Source organism: Biomphalaria glabrata, chromosome 2 (assembly GCF_947242115.1).
Source record: "Biomphalaria glabrata chromosome 2, xgBioGlab47.1, whole genome shotgun sequence".
Classification (NCBI taxonomy): domain Eukaryota; kingdom Metazoa; phylum Mollusca; class Gastropoda; family Planorbidae; genus Biomphalaria; species Biomphalaria glabrata.
This window is the reverse complement of record NC_074712.1, coordinates 32057657-32079091: the sequence shown is the minus strand read 5'-3', so window position 1 is coordinate 32079091 and position 21435 is coordinate 32057657. Positions and strand designations below refer to the sequence as shown.

The following is a 21435-nucleotide window of genomic DNA, read 5'->3' as shown; positions in this document are numbered from 1 at the left end:
ACTAGCTCTGGGAGCGCAAGCTCACAGTAAGATATACGAAAAAGTCATGAAAATCTTCTGAAATTATTAAAATCTTCTGAAAACTGATGCAAATCCCCATAAAAACAGACGAAATTGTCATTTCGGGGTGTCGGACTTGCGATCAAAAAAAAAATGGCATTGTCAGCTTTCATATAATTAAAATGTAATAATAAGGCGAATTTGAACCAAAAATTAGAAGTTCAAATATTTAATTTACTTTAATAGTCACTGGCATACAGATATAGATCTAAATCTATCTCGATCTCTTAAAAAAAACAAAAGACGAATTTATTTTCTAATACAAAATCTTAATTTTCACTAATATCCTTATCACAAAAAGGCCCCGCGCAATCCGTTTCGCATAGGGCCCCGCAATCAATAAGACCGCCCCTTACCCTGATGTACATAAGCTAATATTATAGTATCAATGCATTGAATTCACCACAAAACTAGAATCCATGACATTTCCCCCACAGATGATAGATCCTACTGTGAAAATGATGGTCAAATGTTTGAAGGACGGAAACAGTATCTACTACAAGTCGTACAAAGATTTGTATTCAAGTGTCGTCGGTGGTAAGTAGACCTACAGTGTGAGCAGTACACTTAAGTTGTACAAAGATCTGTATTCAAGTGTCGTCGGTGGTAAGTAGACCTACAATGTGAGCAGTACACTTAAGTTGTACAAAGATCTGTATTCAAGTGTCGTCGGTGGTAAGTAGACCTACAGTGTGAGCAGTACACTTAAGTTGTACAAAGATTTGTATTCAAGTGTCGTCGGTGGTAAGTAGACCTACAGTGTGAGCAGTACACTTAAGTTGTACAAAGATCTGTATTCAAGTGTCGTCGGTGGTAAGTAGACCTACAGTGTGAGCAGTACACTTAAGTTGTACAAAGATTTGTATTCAAGTGTCGTCGGTGGTAAGTAGACCTACAGTGTGAGCAGTACACTTAAGTTGTACAAAGATCTGTATTCAAGTGTCGTCGGTGGTAAGTAGACCTACAGTGTGAGCAGTACACTTAAGTTGTACAAAGATCTGTATTCAAGTGTCGTCGGTGGTAAGTAGACCTACAGTGTGAGCAGTACACTTAAGTTGTACATAGCTTTTGTAGGGTACATGACTCAATGTTTAGTCCAAACGAGACTCTTATGACTGTGACAAGTCAAAAACTCGCTGTCAGATTCACTCTAAATTATCACAGCATTAATTATTATTTTTCATCATTTATTTATTTTATTTTTAATTATTTGTCCATCCTACCCCTAAATCATTCACCCGCACCACCTTTTCCGCTCCAGGCTAGACTTAGATGACCACCTTGGAGATAGCTGAGGCGCGTCCTTTCATTTATCTGCCCTTGATCGGGGAAAGGTAAACACACAATCTCTTTTGTCTTGCCCGCCGGATGTCTGCAGGACGGTCGCGGTTGACACCACCTTGGTTTGAATGCAAGCTAATCCTTCTCCCCCCCCTTTCTCTCACGTCTCTCTTTGATCTAAGAGATTACCCTGGTCAACACACCGCGTGATATTCCAAGGTGCGGCTCCCACCTCGAGTCAAATCCACCCACGTGTAAGATAAATCTTAGCCTAGGACACTTCCTGTGTCCGCCCGCACTTTCCAGGCTTATATAAAGTAAACCAACTCAAGCCAGACCCTTTTTCATTTCTCATTCGAGCTGAGCTATCGAGTCTGGACTATATCATTTATTCTCCCTCCTAGAGGAATACCTGGTGGTAAGCCGAACTTAATCACAAGTTCCATCTTAATTACTCTGTGTATACTTCCATTGGATTTTATCATGTGTATTTTGCCTAGTTCATTTATATTTAATTAGTGCATTGTGTATTTCTCACTGGCGTAAGTAGAAAACATAAACATGTCCTATGTATTTATTTATGTATTGCATTAATCTATTAATGCTACGTTGCTCAATTGATCGCTGATGCAACCATGTATATATTTGTACATCTTAGTCTATTTCCTTTATCTCGGCTGACAACCGTGATAATTTTACTATCGCACTAATACTGCGCTTAGAAAGGAGATATGAATTATCTCCCCTGTAATGAATTATCTCCCCTTTACTCATTTTACTCTAATAAGAGTTGCGCCGCTTGAACGGACACACCATTCAAGCGCGCTCCATTGTTCTCGACCCACGGTCATATGTAAACAATCATCTGGGTCGCTGACCACCGCCCAATTCAACCCCCCCCCCCTTTTCTTTCTCTATCCACCTGTGTTGTTTATTTGAGATTATTATTTCCCCTTCTATGTACATTTTTATATTAGTATTTCCCCTTTTATGTACATTTATATAATGCTACTATCTGCCATCTATTTTCCAAATCCCATTTGTCATCATCTCCTCATTGTGCTCTAAAGCAATTTCACCAATCTGACGAATGCACCTCAGTCGAGGGCATCGATAAGATGTATGAGAGACATGTCCTAACTTGTCTTTATTTATCCGCAGCCTCCCTCAGGTGTCTGCCTATTTGCCTACTGGCCTATCTATGTGCTTAGTGCTAATCAGCGCTGCACTTGCCTAGTTGCTATCAAGAATCACCTATTGCCTATTTACCTGCCTATTTATTGGATCAACGATCTACTTACCTGCCTATTTATTTGCTATTTGCTGTTCAGTGTCTACACGACACTACTCAACTCTACTACTTGGCGCTATCGGCATTGCCCGCCTATTCGACAGCCCACCTGTCATCTTATTAGGTGCGACGTCCCTATGGACTCAGGTCTGTGCGAGACGTCATAGCTACGCCAACCCTCTGCAACTCACTGGACATATCCTGTCAACTACGCTGCCCACGGCAGATCAGCTCTGCCCGCAGTAACCTTGTGCCCACGGTAGCCGGCCACCCGCCCTACTGTGCCCACTACAGATATTAGATTTTGGGGATTGAGACTCCACAAGAACTATATCACCGGCGTCCCTCTATCCGCTAGAGCGCCACCTCCAGCTGCAGAACCTCAAGCCAGGACACAGCCAGCTGCGACATCAACAGGACAACCAGCTAAGTCAGAGGACAAAGTGACATACTCTCTTATTAGGTGCAAGAGTGATGATTAAACATAGAATATACTAGAGATAGATGCAAACCCTCCCCCTTTTTATTCTTATATGTATATTTATGTAAATAAATATTCTTCATTTTTAACTTTTGTATCTATCTTTCATTGCTTTGTCTCGTTGCGTGTCTGCTCCCGATTCATATGCTGATAGGTTGGTGTGTGATAGCTTTAAAAATAATCATCCCCTAGACATAAAACGTGCCAAACAAACATCACATTTCCCCACCTGTCACATTTTGGCGAGCCCGTCCTGGATTTAACCCATTAGTACAGCAGGCACGAACAGGCAGCAATAACTAAATTCCATATCAATATTTTTTTTCTTAAAATATTTATGAGTATCATCACTTCGCATTATCAAGAGTGTCACTTTTGTCATATTTTCATTTATGATTATTATTGCATTTTATTTGTAATATTTCATTGCAGGAATTTGTGATTAACGTAGGCAGACACCGCATTCCTTTTGCACTCTTCCGGTAAACAGCGACTCACTTTTACTAACCCACTTTCTTTATTTCTAGCTCAATCCCATTATCCATTCAATCTGCCCCTCCACCATCCTAAAACCTCTCATTACCCACCCCTCATCATTATGGCCAGCGGCACTCGCTCCAAGTCTGAACCTGACCGCAAGCAGCGGATAGCAGATATCATGGATGAGGCTAAATTGTTTAGCGACGCAGAGCAGAATGAATACATCAAGGAACGACTTGCTGCTCTTGATAGAGAGGAACGGGAAAAACTAGCAAGGGAGCATGAAATAGCTATGGAAAGGGAGAGAAGGGAAACAGAAACAGCTAAAGAAAGAGAAAGAAAAGAAGCTGAAATAGCTAAAGAAAGAGAAAGAAAGGAAGCTGAAATAGCTATTGCTAAAGAAGTTACAGAGCGAGAAAGAGAGCAACAAATAACGGCGAGAGAAAAGATAGCCGCGGACAAAGAGAACGAGGCCGCCCGCCAGGCTTCTTCCGAGTCTCGCCCGGCTAGCCCAGCATCCTTTCAAAGTTCCTTGAACGGCCTACCCCACATGCCAATGGAGCACTTCGACGACAAGACAGAGAACATCGAAGTTTATCTTGTCCGATTTGAGGAAGTAGCGCGCTTCTACGGTCTGCCAGAGGAGAAATGGTGCTTCCGGCTATCCCAATGCCTCCGAGGCAAAGCCTACGAGGTTTACTCCAAACTTCCCTCCGGCCAGAGAGAGGACTACACAGCCCTCAAACAGGCGCTACTCGTCCAGTTCGAGTTGACCGCCGAGGCCTACCACAAAAAGTTCAGAAGTTCCCGCCTCGAACGCAGAGAGACCTACGGCAACCTCTGCGAGAGGCTGGACAAGTACCTTGTCAGGTGGCACGCTCTCAGCCAATTGCCAGAGACTTTTGATGGCCTAGCATGCCTCATACTCTCTGAGCAGCTGTTAGAATGCATGTCCCCGGAGGTCAGAGTTTATGTCAAGGAGCAACAAGCAACTGCACCCGCTGACATAGCTTCCGCCGCTGACCGGTACTTGAACGCCCGTAAGGACTTAAAAGGTAAAGCAACCGCGACAGACCAGCAAACAGACCAACCAACTTCCCCTGCTCAATCCAACCTTCCTCCTAAAACTCCCCAGCACAACCAGGCACCAGGCCAGCAATCAGCCCCTAATAACCACAGTAACCGCCCCAACCACCTGTCTCGCTATAACCAGGCTAACTACTCTCAGCGTGACTCACGTCATAGCGCGCGTGACAGTAGACCCACTCCACAACGGCAGCAGCAGGCCCCACGGACCCTATCTACGGTGACGCCAGTCTCTCAACCCTCCGCGATCGATCTTTCTGACCAACCGGAGGAGGACACATACTTCGTCTCCACGATGGCCGTGGCTCCTCAACCCACTGCCACTGAACTCGGCCAACCAGAACTCCCACCCGTGCCACCTCACCCCACCTCTTCTCCTCCGGGAGTAGAGAACATTCTGGCCAACGGTGTTGAAGTCTTGGGCCTTTACGACTCAGGCTGTTCGTTCGGCGCGGTTATAAATAGAACGCTGATTGACCCATCGGATCTCACTGGTGGAACAGTGACAATCCAGTCCATAGACCGTGGCACTCCTTCGCAGGTTCTACCTGTCGCGAGGGTGCACGTGGAGTGCAGATACGTACATGGCACCATCGACGCCGCCGTCATGGACACGCCAGTATATGACTTCATTCTATGCTCCAAATATGTCCCTCTTGGAGTAGTCAATAAACCATTCTTCTCTCTGCCCGTCGGTAGATCGACGGAGCAGAAAGGTGGCCGCAACCAGCCGGTTGGAAGCCCTGGTCGCCACACTAACCCGCATAGTCCCGACTCATCATCAAAGCTCAAACCACTCCGCCCTGGCATTGATACTGCTAGGAAGTCACGAGTTAAGTCGTATACCCGCGCTCGTGAGGGTCTACTTGACCCAGGCTACTTAGCCAAAATTAAGCAACATTCCTCTGACATTGACAGTGTCAGAATGCCCCGAGGTAAGATGAACCCTTGCTCTCGTGGACTCACTCCTTTTCATGGCTCCTCAGCCACCATTCCGAATCAACCTCACCCTGGCATTGATAGTGTCAGGAAGTCACGAGGTAAGCCGAACCCTCGCGCTCGTGAAGACTCTTCTCACCCTGGCTCCTCAGCCACCATTCAATATCAACCTTCCCCTGGCATTAACCGTGTCAGGAAGCCACGATGTAAGCCAGATTATCGCACTCGTGGGGACGTTCTCCGGCAGAACTCCACATTCTTTATCAGGCCACTCTTCCCTGACATTGATCGTGTCAGACGATACCGAGGTAAGCTGACTACTTACTCTCGTGAAGAAGCGCCTCACAGCGTCTTCGGAGGTAAGCCCCAACGAGCACACGTGCCTTGGGCACCCCGCCTAAGCCCCAATCACGCTCCCCAATCCGCCCCAGGAAGGAATTATTACTCACCCAATCGCCCAATCTACTCTCCCAAGCAACCCCGTATGGTTCACCCAGGTGACTACATAATCAGGGACGGGAAGTAAGACCATGGACAAACTTGGACAGACTCTCCTCCTGGCATGGCTACCCCTTATTTTTCCAGATTTTTTTTTCTAATGCTGTGATAACAACTGATCTTAAAGTTAGAGTGACATCAGTCTGCTCGCACTTTATGGATCTTCTGCGATAGATCCATCTTGGCGGCGGCGTATGTGACAAGTCAAAAACTCGCTGTCAGATTCACTCTAAATTATCACAGCATTAATTATTATTTTTCATCATTTATTTATTTTATTTTTAATTATTTGTCCATCCTACCCCTAAATCATTCACCCGCACCACCTTTTCCGCTCCAGGCTAGACTTAGATGACCACCTTGGAGATAGCTAAGGCGCGTCCTTTCATTTATCTGCCCTTGATCGGGGAAAGGTAAACACACAATCTCTTTTGTCTTGCCCGCCGGATGTCTGCAGGACGGTCGCGGTTGACACCACCTTGGTTTGAATGCAAGCTAATCCTTCTCCCCCCCCCCCTTTCTCTCACGTCTCTCTTTGATCTAAGAGATTACCCTGGTCAACACACCGCGTGATATTCCAAGGTGCGCTCCCACCTCGAGTCAAATCCACCCACGTGTAAGATAAATCTTAGCCTAGGACACTTCCTGTGTCCGCCCGCACTTTCCAGGCTTATATAAAGTAAACCAACTCAAGCCAGACCCTTTTTCATTTCTCATTCGAGCTGAGCTATCGAGTCTGGACTATATCATTTATTCTCCCTCCTAGAGGAATACCTGGTGGTAAGCCGAACTTAATCACAAGTTCCATCTTAATTACTCTGTGTATACTTCCATTGGATTTTATCATGTGTATTTTGCCTAGTTCATTTATATTTAATTAGTGCATTGTGTATTTCTCACTGGCGTAAGTAGAAAACATAAACATGTCCTATGTATTTATTTATGTATTGCATTAATCTATTAATGCTACGTTGCTCAATTGATCGCTGATGCAACCATGTATATATTTGTACATCTTAGTCTATTTCCTTTATCTCGGCTGACAACCGTGATAATTTTACTATCGCACTAATACTGCGCTTAGAAAGGAGATATGAATTATCTCCCCTGTAATGAATTATCTCCCCTTTACTCATTTTACTCTAATAAGAGTTGCGCCGCTTGAACGGACACACCATTCAAGCGCGCTCCATTGTTCTCGACCCACGGTCATATGTAAACAATCATCTGGGTCGCTGACCACCGCCCAATTCAACCCCCCCCCCCTTTTCTTTCTCTATCCACCTGTGTTGTTTATTTGAGATTATTATTTCCCCTTCTATGTACATTTTTATATTAGTATTTCCCCTTTTATGTACATTTATATAATGCTACTATCTGCCATCTATTTTCCAAATCCCATTTGTCATCATCTCCTCATTGTGCTCTAAAGCAATTTCACCAATCTGACGAATGCACCTCAGTCGAGGGCATCGATAAGATGTATGAGAGACATGTCCTAACTTGTCTTTATTTATCCGCAGCCTCCCTCAGGTGTCTGCCTATTTGCCTACTGGCCTATCTATGTGCTTAGTGCTAATCAGCGCTGCACTTGCCTAGTTGCTATCAAGAATCACCTATTGCCTATTTACCTGCCTATTTATTGGATCAACGATCTACTTACCTGCCTATTTATTTGCTATTTGCTGTTCAGTGTCTACACGACACTACTCAACTCTACTACTTGGCGCTATCGGCATTGCCCGCCTATTCGACAGCCCACCTGTCATCTTATTAGGTGCGACGTCCCTATGGACTCAGGTCTGTGCGAGACGTCATAGCTACGCCAACCCTCTGCAACTCACTGGACATATCCTGTCAACTACGCTGCCCACGGCAGATCAGCTCTGCCCGCAGTAACCTTGTGCCCACGGTAGCCGGCCACCCGCCCTACTGTGCCCACTACAGATATTAGATTTTGGGGATTGAGACTCCACAAGAACTATATCACCGGCGTCCCTCTATCCGCTAGAGCGCCACCTCCAGCTGCAGAACCTCAAGCCAGGACACAGCCAGCTGCGACATCAACAGGACAACCAGCTAAGTCAGAGGACAAAGTGACATACTCTCTTATTAGGTGCAAGAGTGATGATTAAACATAGAATATACTAGAGATAGATGCAAACCCTCCCCCTTTTTATTCTTATATGTATATTTATGTAAATAAATATTCTTCATTTTTAACTTTTGTATCTATCTTTCATTGCTTTGTCTCGTTGCGTGTCTGCTCCCGATTCATATGCTGATAGGTTGGTGTGTGATAGCTTTAAAAATAATCATCCCCTAGACATAAAACGTGCCAAACAAACATCACATTTCCCCACCTGTCACAATGACATGAAACAAATTCACATATGTCAACATACATCTATATATTGATATTGTAACAAAATAGACATACCATTGGACTTGGGCTATTTCACATTAAATTATAGAGAGTAAACTTTAGATGATAAACACACTAGCGGTAACTAAGAAGTATCCTGGAACTTTTTAAGGTGAATACAGGGATAGATAAATAAATCACAACGATACTCTGTAAAGTATTCAGCTACAGAGGTTGGTTAGATAGATCATCATGTTTGTAGATTTAACACATTTTTATTACAGTATTGTGTCAACCAAACTCCAATGGGTACCTGACATACATAGGGGATGTAAAGTTGGTTGGTCGTTGTGTTGGCCACATGACACCTTCATTAACATATATCGTCAGGTCTGAAAGGGCTTCCTTTAAACACTTAACAGAGTAATATGTTTTAACTAAATAGAATTCTCGTCAAGGTCACTTGTCGATGCTGCGCACTGATTACAGGGGTATTGAAGTAACATTTGAAAAAAAAAGGTACGATATAGAATGAGTATTTATTGGAACATTTTTTTGAAATAATAAATAAATAAAATCTATCGGTTGCCCTACTGAAGCTGGTTGGTCTTAGAGGTCTTTCAAAATCTCAAAGTCCAGCTATCGCTAGGAGTCGAACTCCAGACTCCTCGTTTTGAAAAACCCATTTACTGGGTAAAGACGCCTCTGATAATTCACTACCTAATTCTGTTATTTCTCCCAGCACTGGTGGAGGCCAACGATAACCTGGCGTACCTCACCACAGTCAGTAACGCCTTGGCCAAAGTGGAAGAGACAGATTTCGACGCGTGCGCCCCATTGCTCGGACCACTCATGCATACTATTGGCTTGGTGTGGGTTCACTCCAGGTACTACAACACTGCAGAGAGGATCACGGTATTGCTACAGATGTTATGTAATTTTGTCATTGAATTGGTAAGTGTTTAAACGTCGTCACTGCGTTTTAACTGTGGTCACAATAAGTACTGCGTTTAACTGTGGTCACAATAAGTACTGCGTTTAACTGTGGTCACAATAAGTACTGCGTTTAACTGTGTTCAGAATAAGTACTGCGTTTAACTGTTGTCACAATAAGTACTGCGTTTAACTGTGTTCACAATAAGTATTTAACTCTAGCAATGCCTAAGCAAAAAAAAAATAATAATCAAAAGAAAAAAATGTAGCATCTATTTATTTCTTATTATGAAGAGCTCCCGCATACCCCACTCCCGTTAAATATAATCTATGTGATGTTATGAATGTCGCGGTTTAACCCCCCCCCCCCCCCCAGGGGCCCCCAAAAAAACGAAGATAAGAACTTTAGACATTTTAGATCTATTTGTAAGTAATGTTCATATTGTGGTTGTATCTTTTTTTGACTTTTTTTTTTATTTATTGGCTTCTCAATTGAAGTAAATAGTTGGTATAGTGGTACTCACTGGCCAATCAAAACCTCATATCAACACTCGTGTAATTACTGCCCACCCAACACTCTCGTACTTACTGGCCACTCAACACTCTCGTACTTAATGGCCACAGATTTCGGCCCATCCAAACATTTGCAGTCACTCCAGAATAAAGTCACAGACTTTGGCCCATCCAAACATCTGCCGACACTTCAGAATAAAGTCACAGACTTTGGCCGCTCCAAACATTTGCCGACACTCCAGAATAAAGTCACAGACTTTGGCCCATCCAAACATTTGCCGACACTCCAGAATAAAGCCACAGACTTTGGCCCATCCAAACATTTGCCGACACTTCAGAATAAAGTCACAGACTTTGGCCCATCCAAACATTTGCCGACACTTCAGAATAAAGTCACAGACTTTGGCCCATCCAAACATTTGCAGTCACTCCAGAATAAAGTCACAGACTTTGGCCCATCCAAACATCTGCCGACACTCCAGAATAAAGCCACAGACTTTGGCCCATCCAAACATTTGCCGACACTTCAGAATAAAGTCACAGACTTTGGCCCATCCAAACATTTGCCGACACTTCAGAATAAAGTCACAGACTTTGGCCCATCCAAACATTTGCAGTCACTCCAGAATAAAGTCACAGACTTTGGCCCATCCAAACATCTGCCGACACTTCAGAATAAAGTCACAGACTTTGGCCCATCCAAACATCTGCCGTCACTCCAGAATAAAGTCACAGACTTTGGCCGCTCCAAACATTTGCAGTCACTGCAGAATAAAGTCACAGACATTGGCCCATCCAAACATCTGCCGACACTTCAGAATAAAGTCACAGACTTTGGCCCATCCAAACATTTGCAGTCACTCCAGAATAAAGTCACAGACTTTGGCCCATCCAAACATTTGCAGTCACTCCAGAATAAAGCCACAGACTTTGGCCCATCCAAACATCTGTCCACACTTTAAAATGATGCGACTAGCTAGACGCGTGTCAGAAATGGCCCATTGGCCTAAGAATATTGGGCTCTCAGAAGCGGCCTTAGCAGTAGGCTGTGCCCGGGGCAACTGTCATACGCGGACCCGTGAGTCAGTGTCAAACGTGGGCCCGTGAACCATAAACGTAGACTCTATGTATAGCACCGTATCACATCACGCTAACCGGCTCGTCCTCCTGATTAGTGTTACAAATCATGGCACCTCTTGAAAGGTACTGTACTATTGGCCGTTTGGCTATATTACGTACTGCATTGCAACTGTTCTTCAGGTAAGATTTTGATTGTAAGATTGTGTTCTGAGTCCTCTAATATTGACTATTACCAGGTGGATAATTACATCTCGCCTGAAGAAATGTTCAAAGGAGATATGGCGGAAACCATCCCATTGGTCAAAACAGCGGAGCAGGTCATGTCTTCTTTCAGAATGGCCTTTGACGATACACGAAAGAGGCTGCCTTCCATGTTTCCACCGGGGGTGACGCCTAGACCTTGGTTTTTCCAACCAGACATTGTTTTCTCGAGGTTCACGAAGGTTCACGAGAGGTTGAAGATAGCTTATGTAAGTTGTGGCAGTATTGTTATAGCCTTCGTATAAGGTGTGTCTTTAAGTGTTATACCTTTCATAGAGCCTTGAGGTTTATGGCAAATGATTAACAAACGTTTAACTAAGTTTAACTGAGTGGTTAGGCGCTTGGCTTCCGAACCTGAGGTCCTGGGTTTGAATCTCGGTGACGACTGGGATTTTGAACTTCGGAATTTTTAGGGCGGCCCTCTAGTGGGTACCTGAGTTAAGTTGGGGAAAGTAAAGGCGGTTGGTCGATGTGATGGCCACATGACACCCTTGTAAACCGTCGGCCATAGAAACAGATGACCTTTACATCATCTGCCCTATAGATTACTAAGTCTGAATGGGGAATTTTACTACTTTTAACACTATTAAAAAAATAACTAGAACTGGAGACAATTTAGGAGAGGATGCAAGTAGTAACATAAGTAAAACACTCATTACAAAAAGATCAAATAGTAACATAAGTAAAACACTCATTACAAAAAGATCAAATAGTAACATAAGTAAAACACTCATTACAAAAAGATCAAAGGACATTTCTTATTTCATATGCTAGGGAAAAATTTAATAGAACTTTTTTTTTCTCTATTGCATGGAACGTATTGCCTGATCGTTATCATATAAATTACAGGCGTTCTACGCGATCGATGTGTCAATCTTCTCACGAATGTTAGTTAGAAACGTAAACTCTGCTAAGTCATTGGTTTTCCTTTTCCGCGTATGGGTATAGCCGCAAGGCAGCGGAGGTTTGGATTCGGAGTTTTCCTTCTCCTAGATGGGTAGCCAAGGTCTCGGCTCAAAGTTTCGCTGGACATCCATCTTTCTGACCTATTATGCTATTAGCCCGTTTAATAATTCGATGTGCAGTGTGACGTTTAGGCTTAGGATACATCCATTTTTTTTAAATTTAATCTTCTCCCCCCCCCCTCCTAATCTACGAAATGAGTTGACTGGACGTCAACATAGCTGAGCCCATTTCAAAACCGAGGTCAAGAAGAATGGTGGAGCGATGTTTAGAAGAAGGGTGGAGTGATGTTTAGAAGAAGGGTGGAGCGAAGTTTAGAAGAAAGGTGGAGCGATGTTTAGAAGAAGGGTGGAGCGATGTTTAGAAGAAGGGTGGAGCGATGTTTAGAAGAAGGGTGGAGCGATGTTTAGAAGAAGGGTGGAGCGATGTTTAGAAGAAGGGTGGAGCGATGTTTAGAAGAAGGGTGGAGCGATGTTTAGAAGAAGGGTGGAGCGATGTTTAGAAGAAGGGTGGAGCGATGTTTAGAAGAAAGGTGGAGCGATGTTTAGAAGAAAGGTGGAGCGATGTTTAGAAGAAGGGTGGAGCGATGTTTAGAAGAAAGGTGGAGCGATGTTTAGAAGAAGGGTGGAGCGATGTTTAGAAGAAGGGTGGAGCGATGTTTAGAAGAAGGGTGGAGCGATGTTTAGAAGAAGGGTGGAGCGATGTTTAGAAGAAGGGTGGAGCGATGTTTAGAAGAAGGGTGGAGCGATGTTTAGAAGAGAGGTGTGTCTCCAGTATCTGATGAACACTCATGTATGTTCTTTCACTTATTGTGTGTCTCCATTATCTGATGAACACTCATGTATGTTCTTTCACTTATTGTGTGTCTCCATTATCTGATGAACACTCATGTATGTTCTTTCACTTATTGTGTGTCTCCATTATCTGATGGACACTCATGTATGTTCTTTCACTTATTGTGTGTCTCCATTATCTGATGGACACTCATGTATGTTCTTTCACTTATTGTGTGTCTCCATTATCTGATGGACACTCATGTATGTTCTTTCACTTATTGTGTGTCTCCATTATCTGATGGACACTCATGTATGTTCTTTCACTTATTGTGTGTCTCCAGTATGTTCTTTCACTAATTGTGTGTCTACTGTATCTCATGGACACTAATGTATGTTCTTTCACTAATTGTGTGTCTACAGTATCTGATGGACACTAATGTTAACTTCATGAAGCTTGAAAAGGTGGAGTTCGGGGGAATCCGGGGAAACTCGTTGGGTGATGACGTCATTGTAATCTTTCAAGAGTTCGACGAAGCCTTCAAACTGTTTACTGAGAGCAAATACAATCCATTGGATGCTTCAGATCCGGTAGGAGAAACCTGAAGCGATAAAATCATTGTAAACGTTTTAGTCTCTAATTATGTGGGTACCAGGGTTACGGTAAGGGTTAGTATTTTTACTGGAATTTTAAATAGTTTCTAATCAGAATAACGTCGAAAGATTTGCTAATGAGCAGGCTTTTAAAAGTTATAAAAATGTATGTTTCCGAAATAATAATTATTCCTTGAACTTTAAAATTTAATTAGTTAAATACATTAATATGTATTAAAAAAATTGATTACAAGAAATTTATATTGTTCTATTTTAAATTGATGTAAATTCATGTACCTTGGTGAGTCAATGGTGAGACTACTCTCCAAAGCAAGACTGGACAATTATCACTCCCAATTACCACATGCCATTGAATAGACCTTCGGACTATACAAATAAACACTAAAGCATTTGCAAATAAACACTGAAGCAAACTCTGGTACTATGATCTTTACAAATAAACACTAAAGCAAACTCTGCAAAGACATTACTTAAAGTATCAGGAGTACAGAGGTACAGAGAAAATGAAGGGAATGCAACAATAATAAAACTAGCCTCGTGAGACAATAACATTCGTGGAGAAATATCAAGTCTAGATTCACAAATTAGTTGTCTTAATATTATAACCCCAATCTTTCACAGACATTCCTGGAAAACTTTGAAACCTTTAACCTTATAATGGCAGACTTTGATCGTAGACTGGCTACCATTGTGTGCAAGGGTTACTATGATTGTTCTGGACTGGAGATGATCTTTAAAGTGAGTCTAAGGCATAGGTGAAGGATAGTTTCTAGAAATAAAAAAATCACCCGTTGAGTCAGGATTTTGTGATTTTACCATCACAAAAGAGATAGAAGACACCGATAGCAAAGACAAACAGACACAAACACTCTTTTGTTCCCCTGGCAATCAAATCATTAAATAGAAACAATCTTATATAAACTTTTCACATGTAAATTGTGAGCGAGTGTGGTGTGAATGTACATTTTGGTTTTTATAGTTATAATCTTTTGTTTGGTGTAATGCACAAATTGTAAGACAAATTTCCTTACGGACAATAAAGGTTTATATTATTATTCCCCCCTTTTTTTCCTCCCCCCCCCCTCCCCCACACCTTTGTGAATGGAATTCTGGTACTAGTTCTTGAATTATTACTTCTGGTAGTACTTCTGGTACGATGTCTAGTAGGAGTTCTTCCTGAGGTTTTTGGCGTAGCTTATGAAGTATGTTTCACCTCTTGGTGCACATTTCCTTCGGTTAACAGGTGCAGCGCAGTGCCAACACTTACATGAACGCGAGGACGTGAGAATTGAGGACGTCTGAATTAAAAGAGATTTGTTTTGTTCCTAGTTCGAGAGGCGAGTAGCTAATGCATAGTGCGCACTTTTAGGACTAGTATGAGTCTGAAGAAAAAAAAACATAGAGGCTCATATTTTATTTTTATATCAACAGAACAAATATCTGTGAAAGTTCTGAGTAGTAGATTATGAGTGAGTTAAATCGTGTGAAGAGTGTAATATATATATATATATATATATATATATATATATATATATATATATATATATATATTCACAGCATATTTTAATTAATACTTTATTAACTCTTTCTCTCCGTAATTATTTACCACATTCTGGTGGAATCAACGATGGTATCGTCAGTTAGAAGAGAAAGAGTTGAAGAAAAGAAAAGAATTCTTGAAAAATTTAAAGGGCACGAGATGGCCTAAAATGTGCCGATATGACAAAAAAAAATCATATCAATTCTCCTGGAGCGCGAAGACCGACTTAAAAATAAGTTGAGCAAATTGCAATGCTTGTTTACACATTCAATACATGTATCCTTATCACTCTTAGTCTGAACTTTTAATTACATAAACCTCCCCTCCCCCAGGGGACTTTGTTTCATTGTTTGAATCAAGTCTGCACAACATCATTTGTTTCTCTTGCTAGTTAAGTTAACCTTCTCCTTCCGTGCAGCTTATTGAGATGATGGGCCCACTGCTTGAGAGACAACTCATCTTGAAAGACTTCGATGACAAATATCCTCAAGTTGTGAAAATGATGGACGAAGCTTTGGATATCTGCTTTGAGCTCTATGAGGAACAGGTAGGCTTGTGAAAATACCATAGGCATTAGATTTGATGCTGTTTCTTTATGAAAAAGTGAGCGAGAGGTAGAGAGAGATAGAAAATGAGATTTACAGTAATAGAAAGCAAGATAAGAGAGAGAGAGAGAGAGAGAGAGAGAACTAGAGAGCGAGAAAGAGAGAATTTTCGTCTTCTTGCAGCAGACCATGTATAACACAGTGTCTGAAGATTAGGTCGAAGGTTTTGAAATAAAAGACAGAGATGGGATTCAGAGCAAAATTCTGAAAGAGGTAGACAGTAAAAAAGAGTACGTGATAAATTGAGATAGAGAGAAAGAGGTAGAGACTAGAAAGTAAAAAGAGAGAGGGAATGAAATAGTAAGAGGGAGAGAGGGAGAAATAGAGAGAGAAAGCCGGAGAGGAAGAGAGGAAGGATAGTTTCTAGAAATAAAAAAAAATCACCCTTTGTGTCAGGATTTTGTGATTATAAAGAGAAATGCTGTAGAGGAAAGTTAAAGAGAGAGTAACAAAATGTAGAAATAGAGAGGCAATGCAGAACAGAGAGTAATAAAGCGAATGAGAGTGAAATGGCGGATGAAGAGCAGTGATATGTTTTAACATTATGTCTTCCTCATACTCCAGATGGCAATCAAAAAAGAGACTGGGAGTATGGTGGTCCACAAAAACATGCCGCCAATGGCAGGGGCTATGATCTGGGCTCGAGAGATTTACAACCGGGTGGCCATCTATATGGAGAGCTTCTCAAGACTCGAGCACCAGTAAGTTAACTAAGGCCCAAATCTTTGATCTCTAGTTTTTCTACATAAGGAAACAAAACATGGGCAAGTGTAATTGATCTGCAGGTCTAGTCTCATTTCCGAGGTTTTGAATTCTTAAATTGGTTATAAGTAAATTTTTTAGTCAGTTGAGAAAGCCGTGTACATATAGGTGAATTTACCGTAAACGATTATTTGTAATTTCGATCAAATGCATTTTTGGAAGCCTACATATCAAAAGTACAAATAGGTTTCAATATTTGATTGAACGTCGATTTAAAAACAATTTACTTTTTTCAGGATTAAAAACATGGATGAATTCAAACATATTTTTGTTCGACTTGAAGATTTAAAACATTTGCTGGACCAGTAAGTCTCTACATTCATTCTAGCTCTTTACTTTCTTCCATTTAAAACAAATATAAATGTCAACTGAATTTCGCAACGAAGCTATATTTCTTTTCATCCCCGCCCCAAATGTGTGTTGGCTTAATAGTTCAGAAATTCATCTTTTTTCTTTAGTTAGACTTTCCAGTAACATCGGCATAGAATAATAGTTGAATCTATTGAATAGCTGGGTTTTTATTTTTTATGTCTGTTTATTCCGTTTCTGTTATTTTTATGTATGTCTTAAAGAGTTAATTTTGTGAATATATACTGCCCGGCTGTCGTCTCGGTGGTCCGGGGTTCGAACCCTGCCCTCGCCATCCCCCCCGCTCGATTCCTGTGGGAGGTTTAGGCTAGGATATAATAATCTTTAATTCTGAAGGAACATCTGAAACATGTGAAAGTATAAAACAAACAATACTTGTTATAATTTCACATTTTGATAAAAATATTAAATATTCTTTTTGCAATACATATTTCTTTCTACATACCCTGGCCAGTTTTACTAAAAGTATTACATGAAGAAAAAAATTTAGGACACTCAGTTCATCCTCTAAATTTATTTATCTCTCATATTTTACTTTCAGACATTAAATTTTACGACGATAAAGTAGTCTAATTTATAAATTTTGTAATGATAAATTAGTATTATTTATACATTTTGTGATGATAAATTATTCTAATTTATTGAGTTTTGTGATGATAAATTGGTCTAATTTATAAATTTTGTAATGATAACGTATCAAATCTATAAATTGTCTGACGATAAACTAGTCCAGTCTATAAATAAATGTATTAATTGTGCGACGATAAGCTATTCCAGTCAATAAATTACGTCTAGTTTGATTATAGTATGACGATAAACCATGTCCAATTTATACATTGCTTGAGATGATAACCTAGTGTAGCAAAAAAACCTGTGTGATAGTACACTATATAAATTGTGAAGATAAACTTGGTTTGTCACTTTGTGACAATAAACTAGAAATTTAAACAAAAAATATGTTACATTTTTTAGAAGTAAATTTTATAAATTTTACCACAAGCTCGATATTAAGTAGTATTTTCGTTTAAGGATTAGATACCTTTGGCAAATACCAACATACTAAATCTAGAAGACATATGTGTTACATTCAACAGTGTATGTTATAGTTGCTATGCAACCGCATCTGTAGTTACCATATAAGAAATATAAATTTTGTTTTGATAATGGCAAACGATTTCTATGTAAAATGAAGCACTGCTTATATATTTAATTCAACGAGTTGCTCGCTCTCTGAGCACCAAAACTGTTGCACCTGTTGAAATACGATTTAGATAATGGCTTTTTTTTCTGTTTGAGGTTCCGCCAAACAAACAAAAATCCCTCTAGGGAGGACTCATTAGAAGAAAGGACTATTGTTTTCTCAGCCTCGAATTCAGTTCATATTTAAATGTAAATATGTTTCTACTTCAGGAACGACAAATTCTATTTCAACTCGTGGTTATCTACCGTGGACGAGATATGTTCTTTCAACATGTCACAGCCCTTGTTGACTAGGGACAGCGAAACTCGGCTGCTGGCCGTTAATTTTGATGCTAAGGTAAAAAGATAAAAATACTTGGATGTCAATGGCCAGTCGTAAAGATCCGTGGAGGCGCTTTTGTCACTTTGTTTTTCTCCGTGTCCGACTCGCAGTTCATTGAGTGCAGGACTGTAAGTTGCACAATTAAGTTTCAACGTAATAGCGACAGACACATTATCTCACCGCTTTTATCATATCTTATAAAATACAGACGTTACTTCATAAAAGAATATGATTATGTATACACTGTAGTTGAGCTTACAGGCTAAGACGGAATAGTTTTCTAGTCCACATCTACTTCCAAATTGTGAGGTAATCAAACGAAAGGGAAACAATCCATATTTTTGGGTAATTTCTATTTACTCTTTGGGAATTTAAAAAAAACGGTTAAATTGAGATAGTTAATCGCATAATGCAAAGTACTAAAAACAACTTTTGTACATTAAATATTAGACAGCGAAAAAAATGATAAAAGTATTAAAAGTCATTTAATGTATTTATTTGTTAAATAATAAATACTAAATCTAAATATATAAAGCACTATGAACTCAACAGTTTATTATATTGTGGACGAATGTTGTATATTCTAATTACAAACCCCACTTTTGGCGGAGTTGATATCTCAGCTACCATATCTTACAAAGTAATTTTGTAAAGGTAACAACCAATGAACTAAATTCATTTACCTGGGCAATATTGTTCATGTAACAATTCCTTGGGGAACTTACCATGAGCGACCAAAATTAATTTTAGTGATATAAACCGTTTTTAATACTTGGAGTTTATGGTTCTGCCATTGATTGACAATCAGGTAGCTCAGGGGGCTCAGGCAGACACATTTGTTAATAAGGACCTGCTGTTCATTTGTACATTGCAAATTAATTTGCCTACAATAGTCACTGGTGTCTAATCGGTAAACATTCGGTTAACAGAAACGCAGTGAGCTTGATTGTCAAATCAGGAAACGAATATACAAAAGACAGCGGGTAAACTATACAAAACATCCTTCTCACCTGTAGTTAGATTATCTGCTGCTGAAAAGTCTCAATATTCGTCCAGGTCCATATGGAAATGCAATGATCTCGTCGGGGTCACCAAATATTTGGCGAGGTCTAGATTTATATAACTGCACTATTACCAGTATTTGGGTTAATAGTAATATTGGGGAATCATGGCCTCGTGGAAAGGAACATGGGGTTCTGAATTTCTCGAATTTACATTGGGAAAGTAAAGGATGCTGGTCATTGTGCTGGCTACACGACACCCTTGTTCATCGCCGGCTATAGAAAAAGATGAGCTTAACACCTTCTGACTCCATGGATCATAAGATCTAAAAGGAGTGCCTTAACTTTCCAGCATGTGTCCTCCCGAGACCAATCGTCATAGAAGGCCTGAACTCTGATCTGCAACGTCACAACCTATGGGCAGTGGAGACCAATTGCCAGTTGCCACGTCACAGGTCTGTATGACGCGACAACGATTGCTGTAACGTTTGGTCTTGGTCCTCCACAGCTGGTGGCGGTGCTGAAGGAGATGAAGTACTTAAAACTGCGCAACAAGGAGCTGATCCCAGTGATCCCTGAAGGGGTATACGAGAAGAGGGACATGCTGTTTAAATACTACGCCAACCTGATGCTCATCATGCAGCTGTACAACAAACTCATCACAGAGTCACTTCCGGTGGAGAAGCCTCTCATCAGCCCCCACCTGATGAAGATAGACAATGAGTTAGAGGAGGCGCTCACGACTCTCTCTTGGGAAATGCAAGGTAGGTTTAAAGGCAACAAAAATACAAGTTCTAAGAAACAGAAATTGTCACATTTATGTATTCGGAAAACTTTTTGATTTCAATCCCTGTCGTTAACTCACTTTCGTCATAGTAAAAAAAAAAAACAGCAACAACTATTGACTAATTTATTTGGACAACTTTTCGATGTCCTAACGAGCTGAAATATCACACATTAACTCTTTCTGTGTAACAATACATTTATTTGAACATAATGGGGGAATGTACTGCACAAAACTATTGTTTCGTCAAGTTATAAAACCACTATAATAAGTATATGAAGACTCCGTTCATATGAGCATGTATTTTGTGTGTACTGTGTATATGTTAGAGACAGTTCAAGTATTTCACTTCTGCCATTATCATGCATTATGCATTCAGACCAACAGATAAGATTTTAAAGCAATGCTTTGTTTTACGTTGCAAACACCATTAAGAGTATTAATTATGGCATTAATTGTATTTATGAAAGGTATTATTCTATTAGGCAATTGAAACTAGACCAACACAAGCAAAGAACTTTACTATGAGCTCAGACAAAGTTTAGAAAGCAATGGAATGCAAAATCTTTTAACTTGCTGGTATCACTCACTTTGTTTTCTGTTATCTTTCAAACGTAGAGAAAATATCTTTCCTAAGATGTGTCCATTAAACCACTAAAGATTCGTAGTGTGTAAAGGAACGAACGAAGGACTACATCCGCCTAGTGAAACTGTCCATCCGTCTAGTGAAACTGTCCATCCGTCTGGTGAAACTGTCCATCCGTCTAGTGAAACTGTCCATCCGTCTAGTGAAACTGTCCATCCGTCTAGTGAAACGGTCCATCCGTCTAGTGAAACTGTCCATCCGACTAGTGAAACGGTACATCCTCCCAGTGAAACGGTACATAAGGCCAGTGAAACGGTTCATCCGCCTAGTGAAACGGTACATAAGGCCAGTGAAACGGTCTATCTCTCCGCTCAAAAATCTGTACAGAGTGAACAATGAAACCACAATGCTAGTTTTTTTTTTAAAAGCATATATCGACTCATTTTATATGTTTATCTGTCTGGTAAAATAGTTTGTACACGTTAGTTTTCCAACACCCAATCTCGGATTAGCTGAAATTTGCATAATTATTTCTTTTACATGACAAAACAAGAATCAACACATAAAAGTTAACTAATTAGTTAATTAACTATTGGTAATTATTTATTTTGTGTGGTATCGAACAAGGGAAAGAAATTGTACTTGAC

At 40.6% G+C, this 21435-nt stretch overlaps 1 protein-coding gene across 4 annotated transcripts in view; it reads left to right on the top strand.

Annotated features, from left to right (window-relative positions):
• LOC106057040 (dynein beta chain, ciliary-like) overlaps nt 1–21435 on the top strand; it is a 131625-nt gene that overhangs the window by 41076 nt on the left and 69114 nt on the right. For 3 of the 4 annotated variants that reach the window (XM_056020081.1, XM_056020082.1, XM_056020083.1), the window contains 10 exons: nt 498–597; nt 9224–9435; nt 11244–11477; nt 13428–13595; nt 14241–14357; nt 15578–15706; nt 16329–16465; nt 16763–16831; nt 18306–18432; nt 19927–20182. In XM_056020081.1, the coding sequence (XP_055876056.1) occupies nt 498–597; nt 9224–9435; nt 11244–11477; nt 13428–13595; nt 14241–14357; nt 15578–15706; nt 16329–16465; nt 16763–16831; nt 18306–18432; nt 19927–20182 (1549 nt within the window). Of the gene's footprint in view, nt 1–497; nt 598–979; nt 1081–9223; nt 9436–11243; nt 11478–13427; nt 13596–14240; nt 14358–15577; nt 15707–16328; nt 16466–16762; nt 16832–18305; nt 18433–19926; nt 20183–21435 lie in introns of those variants that run through there. The other variant, XM_056020084.1, reaches the window with a different exon arrangement.